Raw genomic sequence first — 24565 nt, 5'->3', positions numbered from 1 at the left:
TTCTGGAACATGCAGGTTCATATTGATACAGTAGAACAGAGGTCACCAGGGGCCGGGGGCTGGGAGGAATGGTGAGCTAATACTTGGTACAGGATTTCAGTTGAGATTAAAAACTCTGGAAATGGATAATGGTGATGGTAAGTGTGTATGTACTTGATAAAATTATTAAGTACACAAATCAGCTTTATGTTATGCACCTTTTATCAATAAAAAATGTTAAAGGAAAAAGTCTTAACAAGTCTAGCTCTTCTGACTTAGGAAAATCATTCCAAGAAATTTATCCTAAGAAATATTGTTTATGAATATGTAACAATGAATCCACTATTATGTATGATTGTGATTCACCAATAAAAAAAAATCTTCTTAAGAAAATAAGCCAACAGATGTTCAAAGATAATGCTCCTTAAACTGGTGGTTATCGTAATGAGAGGAGAAGCAAAAAAAGTCCACCAATTTGAATGCTTTGTGGTACTGTTAAGGCACCACGGAGACGATAAAAGCACATGATCTATATCATCCAAACAGATTACTAAGAGCTACAATATATTAAAGGAACCAAACAGCACACATAGCAAAGCCCCTACATATAGCAAATAAACAAGTACATATATATTTCCCAATTTATAATTTCCTAGGAACTAATTTAAATTACATTTCATTATCTTGTGTATTTCCTGGAAGCTTCCTTGAATCTTTTGGGGGAACGGGCAGGTGTAAGCACACGTCAGTTAGCTATCTGATGGCAAATAGTTCCAGGGCCGCTTTCTGTTCATTGCCAGTTGACATTTGAGGAACAACAGATGTTCACCAGCCTTTTATTTTGAAAAATGTCAAGGCTATAGAACAGCAGAAAAACCCCACTGCAGTGGATCTGCCTGCTTCTGAGAATCACCAAGCCATAACATTCGGCTACGGTGTGCCAGCTCCTGGCTGGCTGGCCACTTTTTTCGGCTGAACCATTCGAAGGCAAGCTGTAGACACACTGCCTAAGAATGAGAGCCCGCTGGCCTCCTTGCTCCTCGACTCCTCTGTCTGCAGGCAGAGATGATCTGATCTGATCCTGCGCTGGTCATCCAGGGGGACCTCCTGGGGACCTCCAGGCTGACTGCTTCCTTAGCAGGTACTCATGATGTTCTTGGGAGTGACTGGCATGGGCTGCAGGGTAAGCCCGGGGCTTGAGGTGGCTCCCACTGCTGAGCTCAGCTGCTGTCTTGGACTCGAAAGGCGGCAGCTACGAGAAGAATCTGAGTTGGATTTACAGAGTGGCAAAACTGCAGTTGAAGAAGAAATTTCTCATGTCTGCTGCTGAGAGCCAGAATAGTTCTGGTGTGAATTCCCAGTCTCCCTCTGGGATGAGTCTGCTCGAATTCTGATCAGCCCAGCTCTGGAGGAGAGGGAGGGGCCAGGGTGTGTTCAGAGCAGGTGGTTCAGCCACTCTCCCACACACAGCATCTACGGAAAGAGCCTGCTCTGCACCAACTCCTGAGCTAAGAACTGGAGTTGCAGTCGGGACAAGGGCAAATGGTGTTGCCCTTGCAGAGGAGCACACAGCCCTCAGGCCACACAGACAACAAGCAGGCAAGCATACAGGGAGTTCCGAGTGCCAGCAGGGGCAGTTCAGGGATCATGGGATCCACAAATCTGGGCTTTGGATGGACTGTGGAATCAGTGAGAGGCTCTGAAGGCAATTCACTAGAGTTTAAAAAAATAAAAAATAAAAAAAGCGGGGGAGGGAGGTTTATCTGTGCTAACATCTGGCAGTCACAGAGGGAGAGAGAAGAGGATGGGTTTGCAAATCAAAATTAATCTGGTCAGGGCAGGGTGTTGAATGGGGCTGTGAGTCCAGACATGGCTCTGGGGGAGGGGAGGGAGAAATGTCCCTCGCAAATGGCCACCAAGAATAGCCTATGATCTCTGACCCAGAGATCATGAACACAAATGCTTTAAGAGCCTGGCGGGTGACGTGGAAGAGTGAAGACCTGGGTGTACTCTTCCAGCAACGACAATGCTCCACAAATGGACACCCAGCGTCCAGGAACAGACTTCATTTCTACATCACACCCACACTCCTGCAAGCTGGCCTGAAGGACTGGAGCTACTGCTGTAGGTAATGTCAGAATGTTCTTTTTATTAATCTGCAAAGAAAGCAGCCAAGTTATCCTTTGTTGATGCAAAAATGATCTTTCAAAAATTGAGTCAATGTTGTGTAAAAGACTGCCTAGAACAGGGAGGGAAGCAGGGAAAACAGAGTCCCCAACCCTGCAGAGCCTGCTGGCTTCCTGGGTCTCTCTTCTACTAAGACACTTGTCAGGTCAGGATTGTGCAGCCAGAGGAAACACAGCTGGGCTGAGGAGGAGGGAAAGAAGATCCACCCTTTGCATCTTTAAAAAGCTAGTAAACAAGACTCCTGCCTGTCAAGTACAGCCTTGCTCCCTTTGCCACTCGGGCCTGGCCGTCTACCCTGGGACAACCAATGAAGGAAGGGAGCGAGAGGCCGGGGTACAGCCTGCTTCCGACAGGTACACAGGCCCCGCCTGGCCCTAAAACTTCCTGTGTCGTTCAGAGCTTTCCATGTATGTCACAAAGGGGAGAAGAAAAATGTAAACAAATCCAAGAAAAGATGCTCAACCTTATTCGCCACCAGAGAAATGCAAACTTCACTCGTCAAAATGGCTAAGCTGAAAAGGACCCTATCAATAGAATGAATGGAACCCTCCTCTATGCCAGTGGGAATGTCAACTGCCCATTCTGGAAGACCTTGAGGTAGTTTGTACCAAAGTCGAAAATAAGCAAACTCATGAGCCAGCAACCCCAATCCCAGGCGTGTACCCGAGAGAAATGTCCTCTAACATCCACGGCATGTGGTGCCAGGACATCCGTGGCAGCATCACACACAGTGGTCCCACATAAGAACCAGGAGGTGGCCACCATACGGGGTGGGGGAAACCATAGTGCATCGGTACTGTGGAATGCTACAGTCCTGCAAAGAGGAGCAGCTGCAGGCTCGCACGACAAGCTTCACCTAGCACATCAGACACTGAGGGACGCTTGCAGAGTGATGTCATTTACATGGGACTCAAAAACTGCTAACTTGTAAGACCAGCAGTGAGAGTGGTGCTGGTCTGTGGTGCTGGCTGGAACGGCCACAGGGGCTCCAGGGGAGCTTGTCGTGTTGTTTCCCGATCTGGGTGAGGCTACCTGGGCATGTGCACTTCCTGTAACTCACTGAGCATCACTGTTTCTGTAGGAACATTACACGTTATATTAAAATACCTTGAATTGAAGCATAGTAACACTGGCCCCCGGGTATGGTGTGGACTCACTTCCATGGCTACCTAGCCAGGAGCCTGAGAGCAGATCACGTGTGTCTCTGGGGCTCCCCTCGTTCATATGTAAAGAGGGGACAAGAACATCTCACGGCAGCACCATGAAGACTGAAGGAGGAGAGGCTGTGGGCTCTGGCGCAGGGCCTGGCAGCAGTAAGGCGCTCTGGTCACCATAGCCATCTTTAAAAGATTAACTGGCCCGTTACATTTCTATCAGCAGCCCCCCAATCCCAGCTAGAGTGCCTCTGAGGTCATCACAGAAGGCCACCCCTTAGCACCACAAGTTTGTCCACTGCAGTTTCCAAGCACAACGACACTTTTTTAAAACCTTAGCATTCCCAATCATAGGCCAAAGCACTCAACAATCAGGAAGATGGCCAGAAGCAGGTGGGGAACAAGGGTCTCCTCCTCAGCACCTGGGACTAAGGGTGCACAGGGCCTCAGCATCACCTGTGCAGGTTACAAACACTCTCCCGAGGGTCCTGCCCAGACGGGGAGCAACAGGCTGGGAGAAGCTGGTTCCTGTGCGCATGTCGCCACCATCAGGTTGTCCTACAGCACGTCCATCTAACGCTCATCTGATGGTCAAGATGATCTCAGATGCTTGTTAAACAGAGTCTCTTCTTGGGGATTCTATTTAGAAGGGACAGGAGGGGGCTCAGAAATCTCAACTCGTGAGTTGACTCAGGCAAGTCCCAGAATAATTCAGTGAAGCCCTGGACGAGGAGGACACGGTAGATGAGAGACCAGGGAGATGTGAGGGAGACACTGAAATGGCCTTTCTGAATTTCAAGGACCGCGTGGCTAGGGAGGGGACCCCGCTACCTTTGTCGATGTGGTACAGGTATGTCTCCTGGCTCATGGCGGACAGCAGGTGCAGGACACAAGTGTAGATGCGGATTTTGTCATCGCTGCTGTCCTCCCAGGTGTAGTCTTGGATCACATTGAGAAGCTCTCGAACAAGAAACAGGACCCCGTGTTCAGGATGATCCTGGTGGAGAGGCGAACCAGGATAAATAAGCCTAGGTACGAAGCGGGAGGAAGGAAAAATCCAAACCAAATCAAAACCCCAGACACCCAAAGCCCCTCCCCCAGCAGCTGTGGGGGGATTAATGTGCCAGTTAGTTCACGTGGGCTGCGCCACCCAGGAGCAGGGTGAGCAAAACAGAGAGGGTGACAGGGGGCCATTCACCCCATGGATCAGCACTTGGCTGCCTGAGAACCAGCGGGGAGCCTCCCGTTCAGGCCCAAGGAACTGAAAGCAGCTACCTGTCACTTAACGGCCTGTTTCCAGAATCGTTTTTTGGTCGTGATGTGACAGGGAACAAGTTCAATTTAGTTCCAAAAGGTGTGGGGTCACATGGCTCTTCCCCAGAATTGCCAAAGCTGCCTCATCCCACAAGGAATACAGCCCAGTGTCCCCGCGCAGCCCAACCCGCCCTCCATCCAGCCACATCACCTGGGGCCCAGCCGGACACAGGGGGCACATTCGACAGGTTGAATGAGGAAGGCTGAACGAAGGAGTATCTACCTGAAAACCAGGGCCACTGTGCAGGGAGCTGGCAACCAAGGTGAGGCCCCAGGGTCTGGACACTTGGGACGGGGGTCAGGGGGAGGGGGTGTGGGGGTTGCTGGTCGCATCCTCAGGGTGAGGGAAGCAGGTGTGGCATTGCTGGACCTGCACAGCCTCAGCTGGGGGAAGCCATCTGGCACAGATGTGGCCTTTGGTGGAAGAACAAAGCCACTGCCAAGAAGCATGGCCCATGAGCATGGGGGGACGGATACCCCAACCTTGCCCTCCAATCTCAGCAGTGCCTCCTACTGGTAAACAGGTGGAAGCTGGGAGGAAGGCTGGCCCGGGGACACGGTCCCCAGAGGCTGGTCTCCCCAGCACAGAGCAGGACAAAATAAGTAAGGACAGCTCCTGGAGTTCTTCAAGATACCACCGTGAACCCCAATTTCACAGACAGGAAGTGAGCTGCAGGGAGGGCACGTGACCCGAAATTTGAGCCCCAGCAGTCTGGCTCCAGGAGACATTGCTAACCGTGGGCAATGTCTTCAGAGGCATGTCCCCTGTCCCCCCACCCCACCCCTGCAGTCAACCATCCTGAAGCAGGTATGGAGCACAGCAAGAGCTGAGCCGGGCAGAGTGGCCGACTGGCAGGACGCGCGCAGCATGGCGGTGCCTGGGGTGGGGACGGCCTTCTGTACAGGGTTAACACCTATGGAACTGCGCCCTGGCTGCTCCACTCAGTTGGTCTCCACAGGCAACTTGGCGCCACGCGCCTCTACTCACAGCTCCTAATTAGGCTACTTTGTCCTGCTGTGAGGATGTTCAAGACGTTTTATTTAAGGATCTACCCTGGGAATAACAATCTGAATGTTCTAGTAATTTACTTTCAACCAAATGCTATGACCCCTCATGGGGGACCATTCCACACACCTTCAAAGAGGTGGAACGAAGAGTAACGTGGAATTCAAGGTTCGTAGGGAGCCACTTCTGTGAGCTTCTGCTCACAACCGAAGGGTGAGGGGTTATTTTCAATATGCATACAGGCAAGTTTCCCATGTGACACTCCTGCTTCAGTGGTTGACATTTAAAAAAAAAAAAAAGGCACTTTGATGGCTCAATGCCAACTGAGGTATACAGAATTTTTTTAAAGAAGGAAGGTCCTGGATACAGATGGCACTTTCAGGGGAAAAGGTTCCCCACTTTCCCCTGGCAAGACACTTCCCAGGCAGAGCAACCAAACACCAATAAGGTGGGTCCCAAGGGGCACCCAGCTGGCTTCCACCAGCAGCAGGTCCCCTGGGTCTCTGGACTGCAGGAACCTTCCACCCCGCCACACTCCTTAGGAAAAGGAATACCCAAGAACCAAATGACTGAGTCCCAGGAAGCCAAGATGGGAGGCAGCCAAGATGGCGGCAGAGAGGAGATCCTGGCAGGCCACTTAGCAGCTGATGACCCTCAAACTGCTTTGAGCCTCAGTTTCCACTTCTCTGAAATAAGCATAACATACAGACTTTATTCCAAGTATTTGTGAACTATTATGGGCTGGTTCATTGTAAGAGGCACATATCATTAAATAAGGCTCTCGAGCAAAGGAGCCAGGCATAAGGGCCGGGAGAAGAACCGAAAGGGAAATAAGAAACGTTGGTGACAAAAAAAAAAAGGAGACAGATGCAAACCGATGGGTCCTGGGCCCTGTGTCTCCCCAAGCTCGCTCGCTCACCCTCCTCCAAGCTCTGGCATCTCCTGGGGGCAGCACCTCTGGTGCACAGCACTCCTCCTCACCTCAAGGCCTTTACCCTCGCTATGCCCTCCCCTCCCCCTGCACCTGGTTAACCTCTTATGCCTCTTCCTTCAACTCTCAGCTCAGCAGCACTTTCTCAGAGACCTCCCCTGGGGCTCTCAGAGATCCCTGCAGTTCTTTGCGATCAGTGTTAAACATGTGTTTAATATCAAATCTGTCTTCTGAAGTGAGGTCCCTTCCTCTTGTGCACATCTCAATTCCCAGATCAAAGATATCTGTGGAACAGACTGAACAAGGGAAGCTTAGGACCTGGACACCTTGCTAGGCATATGGCTGGACCTTCTCACAAGGAAAGGAAGGATAAGAGAAGTCTCCCTGCTGCAGCATCCATGATCAATGTCAGAAAATTGAGGATGATGATGTTCTGATACTTACAAACTGCAGTTGAATCAAAATTAGGCCCTGAGCCGGGCACAGTGGGGTATGTCTGAAATCCCAGGGGCTCAGGAGGCTGAGGCAGGAGGACTGCAAGTTCAAAGCCAACCTCAGCAACAGTGAAGTCTGAAAGCAACTCAGCGAGACCCTGTCTCTAAATACAAAACAAAACAGGGCTGGGGATCTGGCTCAGGAGTCTAGTGCCCCCAAGTTCAGACCCGGGTACCAAAAAAAAAGGGGGGGGGGAGCCTGAAACTATGATGCCAAACTTCCTGGGTCAAATATACTTTATTTGCCTAGCCAAATGTCATTAAATGAAATGTGTCAGCTCAAGTACATAAAGAAGATTGTTCTGCAGACAGAGTGGGCCACCAAGAGACTGACAGACTGAACCCAAAGCAGAATGCTTCAGAATGCTCCAAAAGCTCACCGTTGGTAGAGGAAAGGAGGCCAGCCTAGGGAACACCCACCTGTGCATTAGGAACATGAAACAGGCCAGGTACTTTATCTGGTTGAAAACTACTTAGTTCTAAGCAAATGAAGTGAACCAAAGCTTTTCAAGTCATCCTTTTAAAAAGTCCTGAACACTGTTGGTAGAAATGTAAAATGGCACAGTCACTATGGAAAACAGTTTTGAGGTTCATCAAAAACTTAAAAGGCACATATCTGGAACCCCAGTGACTAGGGAGGCTGCAGCAGGAGGATTGCAAGTTTAAAGCCAGCCTCAGCAAAAGCTAGGTGCTCAGCAAGTCTGTGAGACCCTCTCTCTAAATATAAAATAGGGCTGAATATGTGGCTCAGTGGTCGTGCCCGAGTTCAATCCCTGTTACATCCCCCTCCACCAAAAAAACAAACCAACAAGCAAAAAACACACAACTTGAAAATAGAATTACATGATCTAGCAATCCTGTGGTTAGGTATATGCCCAAAAGAATGCAGGTGCTTGAAGAGCTTTGAGCACACCTGTGTTTACTGTGGCACTATCAGAATGGCCAAGATGTGGAAACCACCTACTGGGTCCACAGATGGATGCATAAAGAAACGTGGCCTACACATACCATGGAATACTCTCTGGCCTTAAAAAATGGTGAACGGCTGCAACATGTGACAAGTGGGCTGCACCCTAAGAATGCCCTAAGTGAAATAAGCCAGCATCAGGACAAACACAGCATGAGTCCACTCATGTGGGGAATCAAGCAGCAACAGTGTCTGCACAGGAGGGGGAGGAGAAATGGGGCAACTACTCCAGGGGCAGTTTCCTTCAAGTTCTAGGGGCGTGCTGTCCAACACTGTACCTGCAACCAACAATACCGTATGTATTGTTATAGACGTGCCATAATTTGTTAAAATGGTAGATGTCATGTGGTCTTACTGCAGTAAAAAAATTCAAAATTTTAAACAAGTTGTGGTTATGCATAAATGGTAGAAAGATCAGTAAAGGGGAAGGAGCAGGGAGTCGGGAGAGGGAGGGAAGGAGAGGTGCTGGGGTCTGAATTACAAGATCTATTCCATGCTTGTATAATTATGTGAAAATGGATTCTTCTGTCAGATGTAACTAAAAAGAACCAATAAAAAAAAAAGTTGTGGAATGAAAGGTTAACAATCTGAATCAAGTGAAGTGGCAGGCGGGAGCTGTCGTCTTACTGTATCTAGTCATGGTGGGCACGGCTCAGGTGTGTGGTCCATCTGACCACCTGGGAGCTCACCGGCTCTCCGTCTTGGCTATTCAGGCTGAACATGCTGATGTACCCACAGAGCCGGCAAATAGTTACGGTATTCTCCTTGTGTCCAGGTTATGTGCCCAGACCCCTAGTGATGCCTGAAACCAACAACAGTACCTGATCCTGTATATGCTGCTTTTTCCTGTATGCAGTTACAAATAAAGTTTTATAAATTAGATACAGTAAGAAACTAAAATAGAACAATTGTAACAATATATGATAAGAGGTTACAATTTTTTTTTCCTTAAAAATGTTCATCTTTTCACTTAAAGAAATCACTTCACAGCTTCTCTCTGGCAAATTCAAACCACCAGCATCACTACTCTTGTGCTTTGGGTCATTATTTGGCAAAATAAGGATTACTTGAATGCAAGCCCTGTAATGCCAGACAGGTGAAAACTCAGGCTAGTGAGTGAATAGAGAGCAGGTAGCATACAGCATGGATACACTGATCAAAGGGACAATTTACCTCCCAGGCAGAATGGTGCAAGATCTCATCAAACTTCCCACAATAGCACACAGTTTTAAACTTGTGTTTGTTTTTTTTTCCTGGAAATTTCAGTTAATATTTTTGGACTGAGGTTGATGTAGGTAACAGAAACCACAGAAAACAAAACAGCAGACAGGGGAGGTTTTTGTATCAATGCTGCAGCTCACAAGATAGAATGCAGGGCTGCATCCCTCAGTGGCAGTGAGCAAACAGCACACTGCAAACATGCTGAGCTCAGATCATGCAGGCAGGTTCTGGCGTCAACAGGCCCTGGTTCAAATCTTGCTCTGCTACTTCCTAGCTTGTGGCCTCAGGCACACTGTGTGGCCTTTTCAATGTCAGGTTCTCCTGAGTGGAAAAGGTTCAAAAATCCTGGTTTGTGGAGGTTGGGGAGGATTCCCAGAGACTGACAGCTGATGAAGGGCTTCAGAACAAAAAACTGGGCACCCAGAGAGGTGTAGATGGCTACATATAGATGGCGGCTATTTTTTGCCTCGTCATTACTAAATCCCAGCCAAAGCATGTGCACTGACATCGGTGACAATAACTAAAATCTTGAGAGCAGAGGCCATTCCCTCGATGCCTGAGGAGCCAGGCAGGCAATAGAAATGGGTTTAATGCATCTAGAGGAGCCCAGGGGAGCTGAAGAGGTGCACGCACCTGCCTGACAAGGTGACTGCTTCCCAGGTGTGGCTAACTGGCCAGGTCATGGAATGTGGGCCCCACTGGCAAGATCCGATTTTTCAAAGGGAGCCTCAAATTTGGATTTTCATTGATCAAATTTTAAATGTGGGCAACTCACTCTAGACATTTCCATCACCACAGGGCTGACAAGCATGACCGCAGGCTGGACTCCACCCTCTGCTCATTGATTTGCAGCCCCAGGGACAGAGGTCCGGGACTATGAAGCACTTTCACAGCCATCAATTCGTTCAACCCTTGCAGCTATCCTGCAAGGTGGGCACTCTAATGACGTAGAAAGGTGACAAACAAGGCTCTGAGGGTCACACAACACCCCCAAGGTCCCAGAGCTACCAAGTCCTGGGGTCAGAACTGAACTCAACTTTTTGACTATGGGGACAAAGACTCCAGAAAACCCTACACAGACGGTAAACACATCCGACCAACCCACCACCTCCACCGGCTGCCTTGGTGGACACTGGGATTTTTTTCTTTTGTCCTCTCACATCATAAGTAATGGACTATCCAAAGAGGAGAGGCATTGACCATCGGCACTAATGGGGATCAAAAGCACTTCACCAAGTATTGGTGAAGACACTCCAGGATGTGCCCCTGCAGCTCTACCCCTTGACTCTGGCCCACCTCTCCTGCAGGATGACAGAGGTCCGCACCCTGCAGTAGTGGCCTGCGGTTCCAGGGGCCTCCTGACCCCTCCCCTGAGAAGCTGGGAGCTGATGGAGAGGAGTTTGCAGCTGGGACGCCTTTTGTTTCCCCAGCTTTGCTGAGCTCTGTGTAATCCACATCCCAAACAAGGCCGCGTTTATAATGCACAGTCCAACCACTGTCAGGGGCTTACAGAGCTGCGATCATCACGCTCCATTTTAGAACATTTCATCACCCCGAGCAGGAACCCCACACCCATGGGAGCCGAGTCACTTTCATGGCCAAGTTCAGAGTCGTGTTTCTCCAAGGGCCATCCTACGTCTCCCTAAGCCTGAATCACTGAGGGCTTCCGAAAAGGCCGACTCAACTCAGGGGCCTGCTTCAATCCACTCAGCCTCCTGGGAGGAGTCCCAGACGGCAGGGCTGGGAGGAGGAGGAGGAGATGAGATTCCAGTCCAGCTGTGGGGGTCCTGGGGCTGGCCCCTGCCTAAGCCTCCTGTCCCAGCAATTGAGAGTAAAATGGCCTGTGTGTTTGTGTCCCCCAAATCCACACAGTGAAACCCTAATCCCAATGTGATGATATTTAGAGGGGCCTTTAGGAGGTAATTAGGACCCAGAAGAACTACCACCCAGAAGGCCAGAGAGCTGGCCCTGGCTTTCTCTCTCTGCCACATGATGACGACAAAATCATGGCTGTCGGCAACCCAGATGAGGGGTCTCACCAGAATCGCGCTGGTGCCCGGACCTCAGACTGCCAGCCTTCAGAACAGCGAGAAATGCTGATGGGTCACACCTCAGATGACACACCCAGACCACAGCACAGGGACCTTCGGGATACCCGCACTCTCAGGGCTCCCAGAACAATGGAGGCAGGGTGAGGAGCGCTCCCGTGGCCCTGGCGGGGCGACGTACCGGGACGATTAATAAAGTGGAGAAGAAATTGCAGAGGAATTCCAGAAGGAATGACTCCGAAGGCCGCATCTTCCCGTCGATACTTATCATCTTTGGAACTTCTGGAACGAGGCTTATAGCAGCTTTGAAAAAAGCATCAGCTGTGAGAGAAGAAAAGTCAGTATGAGAACTCGGGGAAGGCCAGGGTGGTTCCCTCCTCACAGGGCCTGGAGGGAGCCTGAGAGTCACGGAAGGAAGTCCGGCCACACTGAGGGCCTAGCGCCCCTAGGGCCCAGCGAAGAGTTTGGCAAACCAGTAACACGGCAGCTCAACTGTCTTTAGATTAGGGACAAAAACAGGATTTTTTTTTTTTTTTTTGGTGAGGGTGGGTACTGGGGATTCAACTCAGGGGCACTCGACCACTGAGCCACATCCCCAGCCCTATTTTGCATTTTATTTAGAGAAAGGGTCACACTGAGTTGCTTAGCACCTCGGCTTTTTTTTTTTTTTTTTTTTTAAGTTGTAGATGTACACAGTACCTTTATTTGTTTATCTTCATGTGGTGCCAGGGATGGAACCCGGTGCCTCACGCATGCTAGGCAAGCGCTCAGCCACTGAGCCACAACCCCAGGCAGCACCTTGCTTTTGCTGAGGCTGGCTTTGAACTCACAATCTTCCTGCCTCAGCCTCCCAAGCCACTGGGATTACATGCGTGTGCCACCGTTCCCAGCCAGGTAGAGGACTTTTACAGAGAGGCTAGAAGTGACAAGTCACCTGGGCTGAGGGCCCAACTTGGGATGGCTCATGGACCCCACAGCCACCACACGAGAGTGTCACTGTCAGCAGGGCCACTCCGTGTATGGGAAAGGAGTGGGACAAGAAGGGACCCACCTAGCAGCAGTGACCTGTGTATGTGGCAGGTCCCAGCACACATGGCGGAGCCACTGCTGAAACCCTGGATTGTGTGAGGCTTTAGCACATGCCATTTTTTATTAAAGAAATAACCACTGACATGCCTGAAGCAATGCCCGAGTGCACACACATGAACACATGCACACAAACACGCACGCAGTTTTAGAGACTCCCGACTAGGGAACAGTTCCAGAAAATTATTTGAGACACGGAAATATTTTAAGAGAGATGAAATAACCTGTAAAACAAGAAGGCTTCAAAACACGGAAGGAAAGGAAAAAGTCGGGCAGGGGGAGTCAATGCGATGGGAGGGAGAGTCCTTTCAAGAACTGCCTGAGTATCCACGGTGAGAAAGAGACTCAAGGTCAAGACTCCGACCTGATGTTGAAACCTTAAACTACCCAACAAGATCAGATGCGTTCAGGTCCAGATCTACTTCCACCGCGGAATGCGGTCCACTGGGGCAGAGAGAAGACAGCGCATCTGGAGCCAGGCGGTGGCTCGTCTTCAAAGGAAAGCCACTCCTCACGGGCTTTCTGCAGGACTCAGCTCTGCTCTGCAATCATCCGCGCCAGGCGCCTCCAGATCCCGCGCTCGGCAGCCTCGCCACGGCCTCCCGAGCAGAGCCAGTAGCGAGCAGGGAACAGGACACTCATGGGCAGTGTGCATGCTCAGAAGGACGGGGAGGTCCACCTCCCAGAAGGACTGAGGCTGCAGGGTCCTCTATCTTGTTGACAAGTGTCAGGAGATGGCACTGCTCTGGAGCCCTTAGGACCTCCTGGGGTGCCTGTAAGTCACTCACGTTTGGAGCCCTCGAGCAGTCCCGGGAGACGCTGTGGTCACGTCCAACCTCAGCTGGGGAGGGGAGCTCAGACAGTGAGGGGCAGCTTAAATCACCCAGGCACGGGAAAGTAGAGCCCAGTGGGTTCAAAGGCCACCACCCTCACCTTTGTTCAGCCAGCAACTCAGATTGTTTTTTAATCAAGAAACACATGCCCATGAGTGCAATAATCTGATAAGAGGTTGATTCAGAACATATGAAGAACTCCCACAACATGAAGATGACAAAGACAGGCAACCTGGTCAAAAAATGGCAAGAACCAGAATACACCTAACCAAAGGAGATACACAATGGACATGCAAAAACACCCAACACCACCAATCAGAGAAACGCAAATCAAAGTCACAGTGAGATGTTGCTTTGTGCTTATTAAGATGGCGTTTTCCAAAAAAGGGGAAAAAAGAAGTGTTGGAGAAATTGTGTCTCTCAGCACCACTGGTAGGAATGTACAAAGGTGCAGCTGCTATGGCAAACACTGTGCAGGTCCCTCCAAAAATTGAACACAGCATTGAAGCCAGATTTAAAGTTAGGTAGTCAGTGTAGTTAGATAAATCGGGTCTAATGCTAAGTGAAATCTAAAATGGAGGCCATGCTGGCAATGATTCCGGGAAAACACAGGACAACTCATGTTAATGAAGTCCCGAAAAGGCCCTAGGCCAAAGTCCACCTCAAAGAAATGTTAATGAACAGCCCCCAGCAAAAAGGTGCTGACTGAGAAGTCCTTCCTGACCAGATTACTTCTTTGGCCCACCTGTGTCCCACCCCTCGGGCCTTCCCACCTACATTCCATCACTGAAAGAACTATAAAAAGGGGAGACAACATCCCTTCCATGGATTCCACCTCTTGGGTCCCCTTCTTCCTCCAGGAGAAGTCTTTTCTGCTGTCCTTTAATAAACTTCTAATTTCTACTCTGACCTTGCCTCGGCGTGCTTCTTTGGTGTTATTCTTCAACATTGGGGAAGCAAGAACTCGTCACCGGTCAACAGCGGTAACAGAATGACCCCCAAGATCCAGCAGCAGCATCTCAGAAAGACCTGCACATTCACATTTACTGCAGCATCATTCGTGATGGCCAAGAGGGAGAAGCGACCCAATACCATCAAATGAGTAAATAAAATGAGGTCCATGCACACAGATTATTATTCAGTCTTAAAAAAGGAGGAAATCCTATAAACTGGCACTTCGTGCAAGAACCTTGGGGACAGGACGCCAATTGAAACCAGCCAGTGCAGGACACTGTACGATTCCACTTTTATGAGGCAGCTGGAGTCATCAATCATGGAAACCAGACAGAATGTGACACCAGGGACTGGGGGAGGGCAGGTGGGGGCTGCTGGCCAACGGGTGTGAGGGGGCAGGCATTCATGGGAAGAAGAGGGCGAGCGGGTTTTACAAGATGGAAAGTCCTAGAGCCCTGTTGTCCACAGTGTGAACGCTGCCCAGTCAACATTGCTAAACCAAACACTTAAAATGGTTAGAAGGGCAAATTTTACGTATTTACCTCAATTTAAAAAAAAAGAGTAAGAAATAAAAAAAGAAATGTAAGTCCCAGCATACAGGGACAGGGAACGGAATCGTGTCCCTTCACCCAGAGCACCTGACAATAGGGAGGAAAGCCTGAGCCACCTGGCAGGTGGAGTATGGAGCAGGGGTGGGTGAGGCAGGGGAAGAGGCAGGGCACCATGGGGAGGCTGAGCCAGAGTGGCAGCGGAAGACACCTGACGCAGACACACGCCAGGCACTGGGCAGAGATGCAAGCTCTCCTTGCACGTAAGGGTCAATGCAACGCGAGAGGTCGCTTCTCATTTTCAAACCTGAAGACTGAACAGAGGGGAGATCTGAAACCAGGTCAGACTGCAAAGCCTCAGTGGCCTCTCTTAAGGTGGCCGTTTTGTGCAGTGATTCTTGTCAAACCCAAGGGGAGATGGGGCCGGACTTCCTGAATTTTGGGGTCCTTTTTAAAAAACGCGTGCGGCTTGTTGCTTTCTCTCTTTGCTTTGACTGCTAGGAAACTCAGAGCTAGTTTTCCTCTTTGGTTGGAAAAGGAAACCCAGCCCTGATGTTACCCACTTCAGCCTTCGCTTCTGATTTAATTCCTTTCCAATCCCAGCCTGTGTGTTTGTGGTATGTGGCTTTATCACATCAAAAGTCTTTTAGTGTAAAAGTCACCTAAAAATCAAGTTGGGAAGTAGGTTGGGCAGAAATACTTAAGAATAGGCAGCATAAAGCCAGGCACGGAGGCGTGGGCCTGTAATCCCAGTTACTCAGGTGGCTGAGGCAGGACAATCGCAGGCTCCAGGCCATTCTGGGCAACTGAGGGAGGCCTTGTCCAAAAAATAGGATGCAGCATGTGTCATAACAGCCGCCTCCACCCGAGGCCTCCACAGGAATGGCTCTGCTCTCCTGGAAGGCAGCGAGGTTCAGCTGGGCCTTGGACTTGAGGGCCTACTGAGCTTCACAGCACCACGGTCTTCTCCTCCAGTGACCCCACATTTAACTCGGCATTCACCAGCTGAGCTGACCACCCCTTAAGAACTAGATGAGGAAAAGTCAGAAACTGAAAGCAAAAAAGCAAACTACCCAATTCAAGAATGGACAAGGAACTGCCAAGATGTTTCTCCAACAAAGTCGTCTGAATGCCCACGAGAATTGCTCGCCACTGCTGGCTATCAGAGACGCGCACATCAAATCCATGAGGCCACTTCCCCCACGAGGAAGGCAGCTGCAGGCAAGTGGTGGGGAAGCTGGGAACTTGGTGCCTTGCTGGTGGGAATGCAGAATGGTGTGGCTGCCGTGGAAAAGTCTGGCTGTTCCTCAAAAAGTCACACACAGGGGCTGGGGTGGTGGCTCAGGGGTAGAGCGCTTGCCTGGCATGTGTGAGGCACTGGGTTCCAGCTCAGCAAAGCATATAAGTAAATGACACTTGTACACCAAAGTTCACAGCAGCATTATTCACGTCAGTCAAAAGGCAAAAACAACTCAAGTGTCTGTCAGCAAATGACCAGATAAAATGGAGACCTATGATTAAATGGGAGATTAGCCTTAAAAGCGAATGAAAGTCTGACACAACACGGATAAAGCCGGAGGACGTCATGCCAAGCAAAATAACTCCAGAAGTGAGCCCGTGGGTACGCATACCTAGAGCAGGCAGATCAGAGAGCAGGAGGGAGGGAGGGGAGGGTACAGATCCTGTGGGGGAATGAGATGCCCTGGAAGGGACACGGGTGATACTGCACAGCGTCATAAACGGACTTACTGCCACTGAACTATACAGTTAAGATGGTCAGCTTTACCTCTGGTATAATTTACACAATAAAGAAGAAAAAGAGCCCAACTATCCCTGATGTTACCGCCTTCCCAGAGGCGGGTACCTGGACTTGCCTGGAGCCTGTCTTCCTTCCGCAGGAGAAGCCCACTGCCCCACACCTGGTGGGCTGTGCTTTCCAGTAAAACCCTAGGACATCAGGAACCAAGAGCTCTCCTCGGGGAACTAAAACTGCTCCCAGCAACTTGGAAGAGTTTTTTTCCATTTATGTGTGTGTTGCTGAGTGGCCCATAGAATGTGCCTACTATTATGTCTCATTTAAGAGAGCAGTTTTGTCCCCTGCCCTTGGCTAGCCTCACCCAAGAGGAGGGAGCTAAAATAAACAGTCATTTCAGGCTCGGGCATGCTGGGTTCCAAAGCAGTTTTTTTAATTTCCATCCCCAGAAGACAGGCCCCATATAGAAAACACTGTCTGGGAGACTTCTCACTGTTAGCTTTATAGTTATAACCCAGATCTGACAGCACGCAAAGACAGGTTTTCCTCCAAGACTAGAGCTCTGAAAGTCAACATCATTCTCTTTTAACTGCCCCACCCCTCGCCCTCGCCCCAGGGTATTGGGGATTGACTCCAGGGCGGCCCCTCAGTGCTAGGCAAGCACCCCACCACTGACCTATATCCCCAGCCCTTTATTTTTAAGAGATGGGGGTCTTGCTATGTTGCCCAGGCTAGCCCCAAATTGTTGGGCTTAAGCAATCCTCCTGCCTCGGCTTCCCAAGCAGCTGGGGCTACAGGTGCATGCCACTATACCTAGCTGATGTCAACACCATAGGACAGGGTAAGATTATTCAGGATAAAATGGGTTGAATTTTTTTTTGTAGCTGGATGTGGGGGCACACACAGTGACTTGGAAGGCTGAGGCAGGAAGATCACAAGTTTGAGGTCAGCCTCAGCAACTTAGTGAGGCTCTCTCTATGCAACTTGATGAGACCTTGTCTCAAATTTTAAAAAATAAAATTTTCAAGTGCCTTTGCTTATATTATATTAAAAAAAAAAAAAGTCCTAGAGAAACGACGAGAAATCAGATTCCCATTCATAAGGAGTAGCATCCTAGGACTCCCATGCTGAGGGAGGACCACTCTAGGCCTCTGACTGCAGGGTTCTGCACTAAACTCACAGGGACACACCTTCCATGGGACCCTCCAGGATGTGGCTCTGCACAGCTCAGCAAATGCAAAGATTCTTCTCTGATCTGCTTCTCCTGAAGTGAGTCCTACTTCAGGACTCAAGCCCTCTGGACACCCCCACTTTCAAGGACTCTTTCTTGAGGGTGTAAAAGGTTCACACTAGGCTCTAGGGCCTGTTCTGGCTCCTGCAGACAACTCAGGAGCCACCGGCCTCCCACGTGTTTGCACACCTGCAGAGCCCTGCTGCTGTTTGGTACCAAGCCTTGAAATGTGTCTGTCTGAACACCAGGGGTTCACATTCCAAGAAGCTGAGACTCCAGTCAACTGGACAGCTGTCAGAAAGCTGTAAAATACCCGAAATTAAGATGCAGGTCTGCACATTGTCTGCAAGAGCAGAAAATTTGGAAAGAATCCAAATATTTTTCAATAGAAGGAACTTTTTTTTTTTTTTTTTTTTTTTGCGGGGGGAGTAGATTGGGGGCTTGGGGAAAATAATTCATACCACTCCCACAAAAGAGAAACAGAACCCCATACAGCCATTACAATGAGGGGTGGAGCTGTATGTTTTGACATGGGGTGCCAGGTGGGGTGCCCAAGATTTACTAATAAGCAAAAAAGGCTTATGAAAAACACTGTAAAAGACAACCTCATTTCTTTTTTAAGGTGAGGATTGCACAAATATGAGAACACAGAAGGAGGGAGAAGACGGAAGGCAGGCGGACTGAAGAGCCCAGGGAATGTGAGAATAATGAAGATTTTTAGAAGACCTACAGGAGGAAAAGCTGGGGAAAATGTCCAACTCATTAACATTAGATTTTTGGAGGAAGTTGGTAGGGGATACAGAACATATTATTGGAGACTTACTTTGGGACTTTTTTTTTTTTTTTTTGAAATCTGGTATTTCTGTATTATTTTTTTCTTGAAATAAGCATTACAAATTTTTAATAATAAAATAAAAAATTTGGATTGTTTTCATCAAGCTACAAGACAATCTCTCCAAACATCCTTCAGACATGATAAATTTGAATTAAACTATGACCTACAAGAGTAGGTTCATCCTTCTGTGTCCTTGGCGCTGGAGATGTGGAATATGGCTCAGGACATGAATCATAAGACAGTCAAGAAGTGATAACCCGGCCCATCCTCAGGGCTGGTGTTCTGTTTAATAATGCATTACGTAAGTGCTAATGGATTTTTTCTTCTTCCAGTATTGGGGATTGAACCTGTGGCCTAGCACATGCTAGGCAAGGCTTCTATCACTGAGCTACATCCCAAGCCCTTTTTATTTTGAGGGAGTGTCTCCCCAAGTTGTCCAGGCTGGCCTCAAACATGCAATCCTCTTGCCGTCTCTCAAGTAGCTGGAGTCACAGATGTAGCAACTGTTATCATTTGTCATTCCTGAGGCACAACAAGACTTCAAAGGTAACTCACTCCACTCCTAGACTTTCACCCCTCCAGGTGTCCCCCTCAATAACTCGGCTGACAGCTGTCCTAGTCCAGGGAAATTCAGGAATGGAAACGTCACAATTTCTTAACAAACAAACAGTATCCCACAGGGTTGAAAACTCCCATCCCTTGAACATATTTTATGAAAGCAGGGGTCTGCCAATTTCAGTGACAAAGATTTAAAGAAGTTTGAATGCCGAGGGACAATTAAAAACCTCATTCATTACTGCTTAATTGTCACCAATGACAGCTTGATCTAACCTTGATTTTGCCACCTGGTTTATGCAGCGTGCCCTTTAGGTTCACTCGGATATCAATATTTAATGTGAAAAGCCCACTTGGGACATATAAATTTCAGGAGGCTCCTGTGTGCTTGCTCCTCTCCCCCACTTTTATCTCTGAATCATCAAGCACACAAAGCCAGACAGCTGTGCTACACAATTCCCACCCCAGGGGCTGCAGAGTGGCCTGCCTGCATCCCTGCTGGGCTCACAGGGGTGGGAATCCTCTGAACATGAGGTCTACACTTCCCTGAGCAGAAAGGATCAGGAATTCCTTACCTCAATTCTAACTGTTTCCTTAATAAGTTTATCTAGTACTCAATCCATAACAACTGGTGGTTAGCACCACACATACCTGGGGTTAGAAACGAGACTTTATATTAAGGTACAGAGGCACGAGCCCAACCCCAAGAGGGACGGTGGTCAAGAACACCTCACGTGAGGAAAGGCCACTCAGTAGCCAAACACTCCTGGGCAAGTCACGAGCCTCAGTTTCCTCATCTGTAAACCAAATATAAACGACCTAACGACATGTACAGTGTAAAACTGTTTTGCCAGAGTTCAGATCTGTGCAATTAACTGGATCCACTCTTTCCTTCTAGAAGAACTGCTCCCCACCTCCAGGCCTTCACTCAGCCTAGAATGCCCTGGACTCACTGTGGCACATCCAGACCTGCTCCCCTCCCAGGCTCTGTGCTCTTCTAAGCCAAGGGCCACTTCTCTCTGAAGTACCCTGGCACATTTCACAGGTATGTTGCGTGGCATTACCAAGTCGCCTGCACAACTGGTAGACAGATCTGCCGCCCCTCCAGCACAGACTCTAAGTGGGTTCTCGTTTCTGGCACAAGGCTTGGCACAGAGGATCGCATAAGAAAAATGACCAAGAAATGGCGGCAGGAGGAGGGAAATCGGAGCCACCCACTCTTGTAAGTTGAGAGAGCTTCTGGGGGAGACTCATGGCACCCACCTTCTGTGGGCTGCAGCAGGACTGCCATCCAGCCCAGGCCCCTGCACAGCCTAAGGAGGCTGGACCACAATTCACAGACGTGAAGGTGCAGGACAAGCTTTGTGTCATCTGCCCACCTTTGACTGTTCCAGCTAAAATAACCAACTGGGCGCGCACTCACCAGGTGGCTCAGGGTTTGAGCAAATGGTCGCATCAAGCTCACTCTTCAGAGGATGTTCTTACCCAAGACCTTAAATACAAACCCCAAGGACTCGGTAACTCTCTGGAAACCATTTTTCTCCTTACGAGCCTCCCTTTGCTCTCTGGAAGAGGAAACTCGAAGTTCTTCTCTGCTGTTCTGCTGTCCCTGGCACTTCCTGTAGCCAGAGCTTCCTGATGGGGCCTCCAGCAATTGCTCTGAGCTTCCTATGTTGCTCGCGGGTCAAAGCAGCACAGCTCCTTGGTTTAATGTGTCCACGAGCCTGAGCACATGCCGGAACCTGACTGGTGTCTCTATAAATATGAAGTTATTCAATCCTACTAAGCAGCTTTGAGGACCCTCTTCTGAGTATTTACTGCTTAGTACTTCTGTCCTCTGCTGTGAAAGGTTGCCATTTTACTTTTCAGTGTTGAGAATTCTACTGATTACCCGACAGTCACCACCCATTTCGCTTAGCACTCAACTGAGCATCCACAGGGTGGGTGACATGCCAGGAGCCAGAGACACAAGAGCAAGCCAGACAGATGGGACTCCTGGAGCTGGTGCTGGGGGATGGCAGACTGTGTGTACACACTACCTGTTAACCGCGGCGAGGAGGGCCATGAAGGGTACAGAGGGCGTCAGGATGGCACGTCTCATGTGATAAACTGACTTAACTTTATGTATCTGCAGGGAACTGGTTCCAGGACCCCTGAAGACACCAAAATCCAAAAATGCTCAAGTCCCTTATATAAAATGGTGTCATATTTACACATAACCTATGCATACCTTCCAGATGCTTCACGTCATCACCAGATGTTATCATTCATAACATCTAATGTAAGGTTAACACTATGGGCATGACGAGACGAAAGTCTGTAGATGGATGGCACAGATGCAACCACCCCAAGTATTTTCCGTCTGTGGTTGGTTGACTTCACAACTCCCCTATCTCCTGAGATCACAAACAGGAGAGATAAGGAAATAAAGGTAAAAACACAGGGCAAAAGAATCTGCTCTTGCTGGGGCATGGGAAAGAGCCACTGACAAACTGGCCAAGAAGTTATCTGGTATAAAGGCTGGAAGAAAAGATAAAAAGGCATTTCTGGGCTACCTCCGGGAGAGAAGCAATGCCCAAACAACGGTGTCAAGTCCTCCTTCTCTGGAGTTTGCTGGGTGACAGGTGAGACTACAGCAGGTCCCAGGGATGCCACCGGCCACAGTACCAGTGCACACAGGGAACACAGCTGGGCCCGCCTCACACTGTGCCTGCATCAGTGTCCCCCATGGGCCTGCCTAGGGTCCTAGGGGTGTCTTTGTTGGGCTGGACCCAGACCCAGCAAAGCTGAGTGTGATGGGGGAGATGGCATCCGGCTGGACTGAGGAAGGCAAGGAAATAGCTCAGGGAGGTTTTAAACCAGGATGTGCCTGGACAAACAGAAGTGGCCCATTCCCACAAGCTCCACTTAATTTATATTTAGCCTTCCCCTTCTCAGTAATTGAACACATTATTTATTTTGGCCAGCAATTGCTACACATGGCTTTCAGAACAGCAATAATAGGCTTTTAAGGTTAGTACCCCAGCATTTAGGGACTCAAGTAAGAGTCATCAGATAAATTTTTAAACATGGACACCACATTCCTACCCCCTGGCAGCAGCTTAAAGGCCAGGGGCGAGGCCGACCGGGAACCCAGAGTTTTACAAGATGGCCACTGTCTGTGTGCGAAGTATGGGGCTGGCCTTCCACGGTGGTCCCTTGGTGTGGACCAGGGCACCACAGGGAGCAGGGCAGGGAGAACATCTTTGCAAATAGTTCTTGGAACAGAAAATCTTTTTTTTTTTTTTGGCAGTAGCAGGGCTTGAACCCAGGGCTCGATCATGCTAAGCATTGCTCTACCACTGAGCTACATCCCAGCCTTTGAAAAAAAATTTCAGTCTTGCCAAGTTGCCCAGAAGCCTCCAAACTTGCAATCCTCCTGCCTCTGCTTCCAGAGTTGCTAGGAGTACGTCACCATGCCCAGCAGCCTCAGCAGATCCTCAGATGACAGAGAAGCATTTGGCTTGAGAACTTTTGCTGTGCTTTTTTCCCTGGAAGCGTGAAGCACTGAGGGGCTCCAGTCATAAATCTGTTCAAAATCTGCAACATTCAAAGTCAGTTCTGATTTCATCAAGTTGGCAGGAGAAATTTCTAGGCCTCCAGAGCCTGCACTTGCAGTGCACAATCTGCCCGTCATGCTGCAGGCGGAATCGAACACAGAAGGCCCCCAGGTGGCCATTCCTGAAGAGGGAAACGGCCCATAAGACTTGAAACTTCTAACCTCGAAGGAAGTGCCTCCTAATTTCAATTTTCCCTTCTTCAGGTGTTTGATGGGAGCTGTTCACTGCTGTTTTGTTTCTTGCTACCCCGTCGTCCTTAGTAAAGCCAAGTCTAGAAGAAAGTCCCACATGTACCAACACAGCGAAGACGACGCTGTGGGGTTGTGTCTGTCCTAGGCAGAGGGGGGTGTCCAGGATCAATAAGAAAACCAACAGTAAGAAAAGTCAGCTCATGAGCCACGACGATAATGAGCGCGAGGTCACAGCATGCTGGCGAGGGCAGGGGGCTGTGTCAGAACATTCTAGAAAGAGGGAACAGCCAGTGCAAAGGCTCTGAATTGGGAGGCAGCTTATTTCAAAGAACATCAAAAGGCCCACATGGCTAACTCAGGGACACGGGGTTTAATTCCAAATATGTCGGGAAACAGCTGGAGTCCCCAGAGCTGACAGCAAAACCGAGCAGACTGAAGGGATTCCTGGAGGGCACCCATGTCTGAAGACTTTGACAGCCAGAGTCCTGTGTTTGAATTAAGATGCAGATGACACCAGAACAGCCACGTCAAGGACCCAAAGAACCGAGGAGTGAGAGACCCCACTCCACACCAGACCCAGGAGAGCCACCTAAGTGGACGCAGTAAGTGCTGAAGCAACAGCGGCAAACCCCCCCCAAGGCTGGGGCGGGGCGGAGCCACCCCGTCTACCCCACTCAGTGGAGCCCGGGACCCCCACAGTCAGCGAAGCTCCCCAACTGCTGGCCAGCAGGTGCCCCGCGTACCTACTGGTTGAAGGGCAGGGCTGAGGGTCCATCAGGGTCTGAGCACTGGCTCACAGACTCCCTGGTGGGTCCAGCCAGCCAGCTTCTTCCCCAGGCTCTGCCTGTTTCCTCACCCGGGCAAGCGACACCGGGCGTGGGGCGACACTGGGCATGAGGGCCGACACCAGGCGTGGGGGCAGCCTCATGTGGCTGCTGGAGGGTGAAGGAGAGGCGTGTGCAGAGGGCCTGCCACACAACTGATGCTGCCTGGGATTTCTCCAGCTCTCTGCCTGGCCTGCTGGACGGAGACCCTGCCACCAACCTGCCTGGGTTCTGCCTGCAGCACCTGGCACACGCCACTGACATGCGTGACCAGGGCGTCCTGCACCAAATCCCTGCGACTCTCCACCTGAAGATATTCTCTTGGCTCAGGTGTGGGGCAAGCCAGAGTGTGCCAGGAAGCCAATGTCCCAGATCAGTGCACAGCTGATGACAGGTGGCACTAAATGGTAAAGAACCTGTCCTCTTCACCCCTCAGGAAGAGTAGCACAGAGGTGTGTCTCACGCCACCTCCTAGACACTCATGTCTGGGAGAGAGCACCGTGCATGCTCTGCTGGCCCTTCACCCTCTGATCATCGCTGGGGTGGCCTCTCAGATAAGCCCCTCCCACCCATCCCTGGGCATGCTTCTGGGCCTCCCAGAGCAAAAGTTTTACCCATAACAGCAAGCGGCTATCCTTGTACACAGATAGAGGCACGCAAGTAGAATACTAGGGTTGCAAATAGAGGAACAAATATCAACAACCAAAGCAAACATAAAACTAGGGTGGCCAAGCAGGGCTAATCTCTCAGATTCTCTAGCTGGGCTCAGCTGCCTGAGCTGGGTCTGAGAGGGTTTTTCCAGGGAAATCTCTCTGCTCTACAGCAAACGGGTGGGTAGCTGACAAGCACCTACTA

General features: G+C 49.7%; 1 protein-coding gene across 2 annotated transcripts in view; it reads right to left on the bottom strand.

Moving 5' to 3' along the window:
• Vps35l (VPS35 endosomal protein sorting factor like) overlaps positions 1–24565 on the bottom strand; it is a 100484-nt gene that overhangs the window by 8013 nt on the left and 67906 nt on the right. For both annotated transcript variants that reach the window (XM_027940760.2, XM_027940761.2), the window contains exons 27-28: positions 11483–11622; positions 4152–4317 (exon numbers count right to left, since the gene is read on the bottom strand). In XM_027940760.2, the coding sequence (XP_027796561.2) occupies positions 4152–4317; positions 11483–11622 (306 nt within the window). The remainder of the gene's footprint in view (positions 1–4151; positions 4318–11482; positions 11623–24565) is intronic.

This window comes from Marmota flaviventris, chromosome 19 (genome assembly GCF_047511675.1).
Source record: "Marmota flaviventris isolate mMarFla1 chromosome 19, mMarFla1.hap1, whole genome shotgun sequence".
NCBI lineage: Eukaryota > Metazoa > Chordata > Mammalia > Rodentia > Sciuridae > Marmota > Marmota flaviventris.
This window is presented reverse-complemented; position numbering and strand designations above follow the sequence as displayed.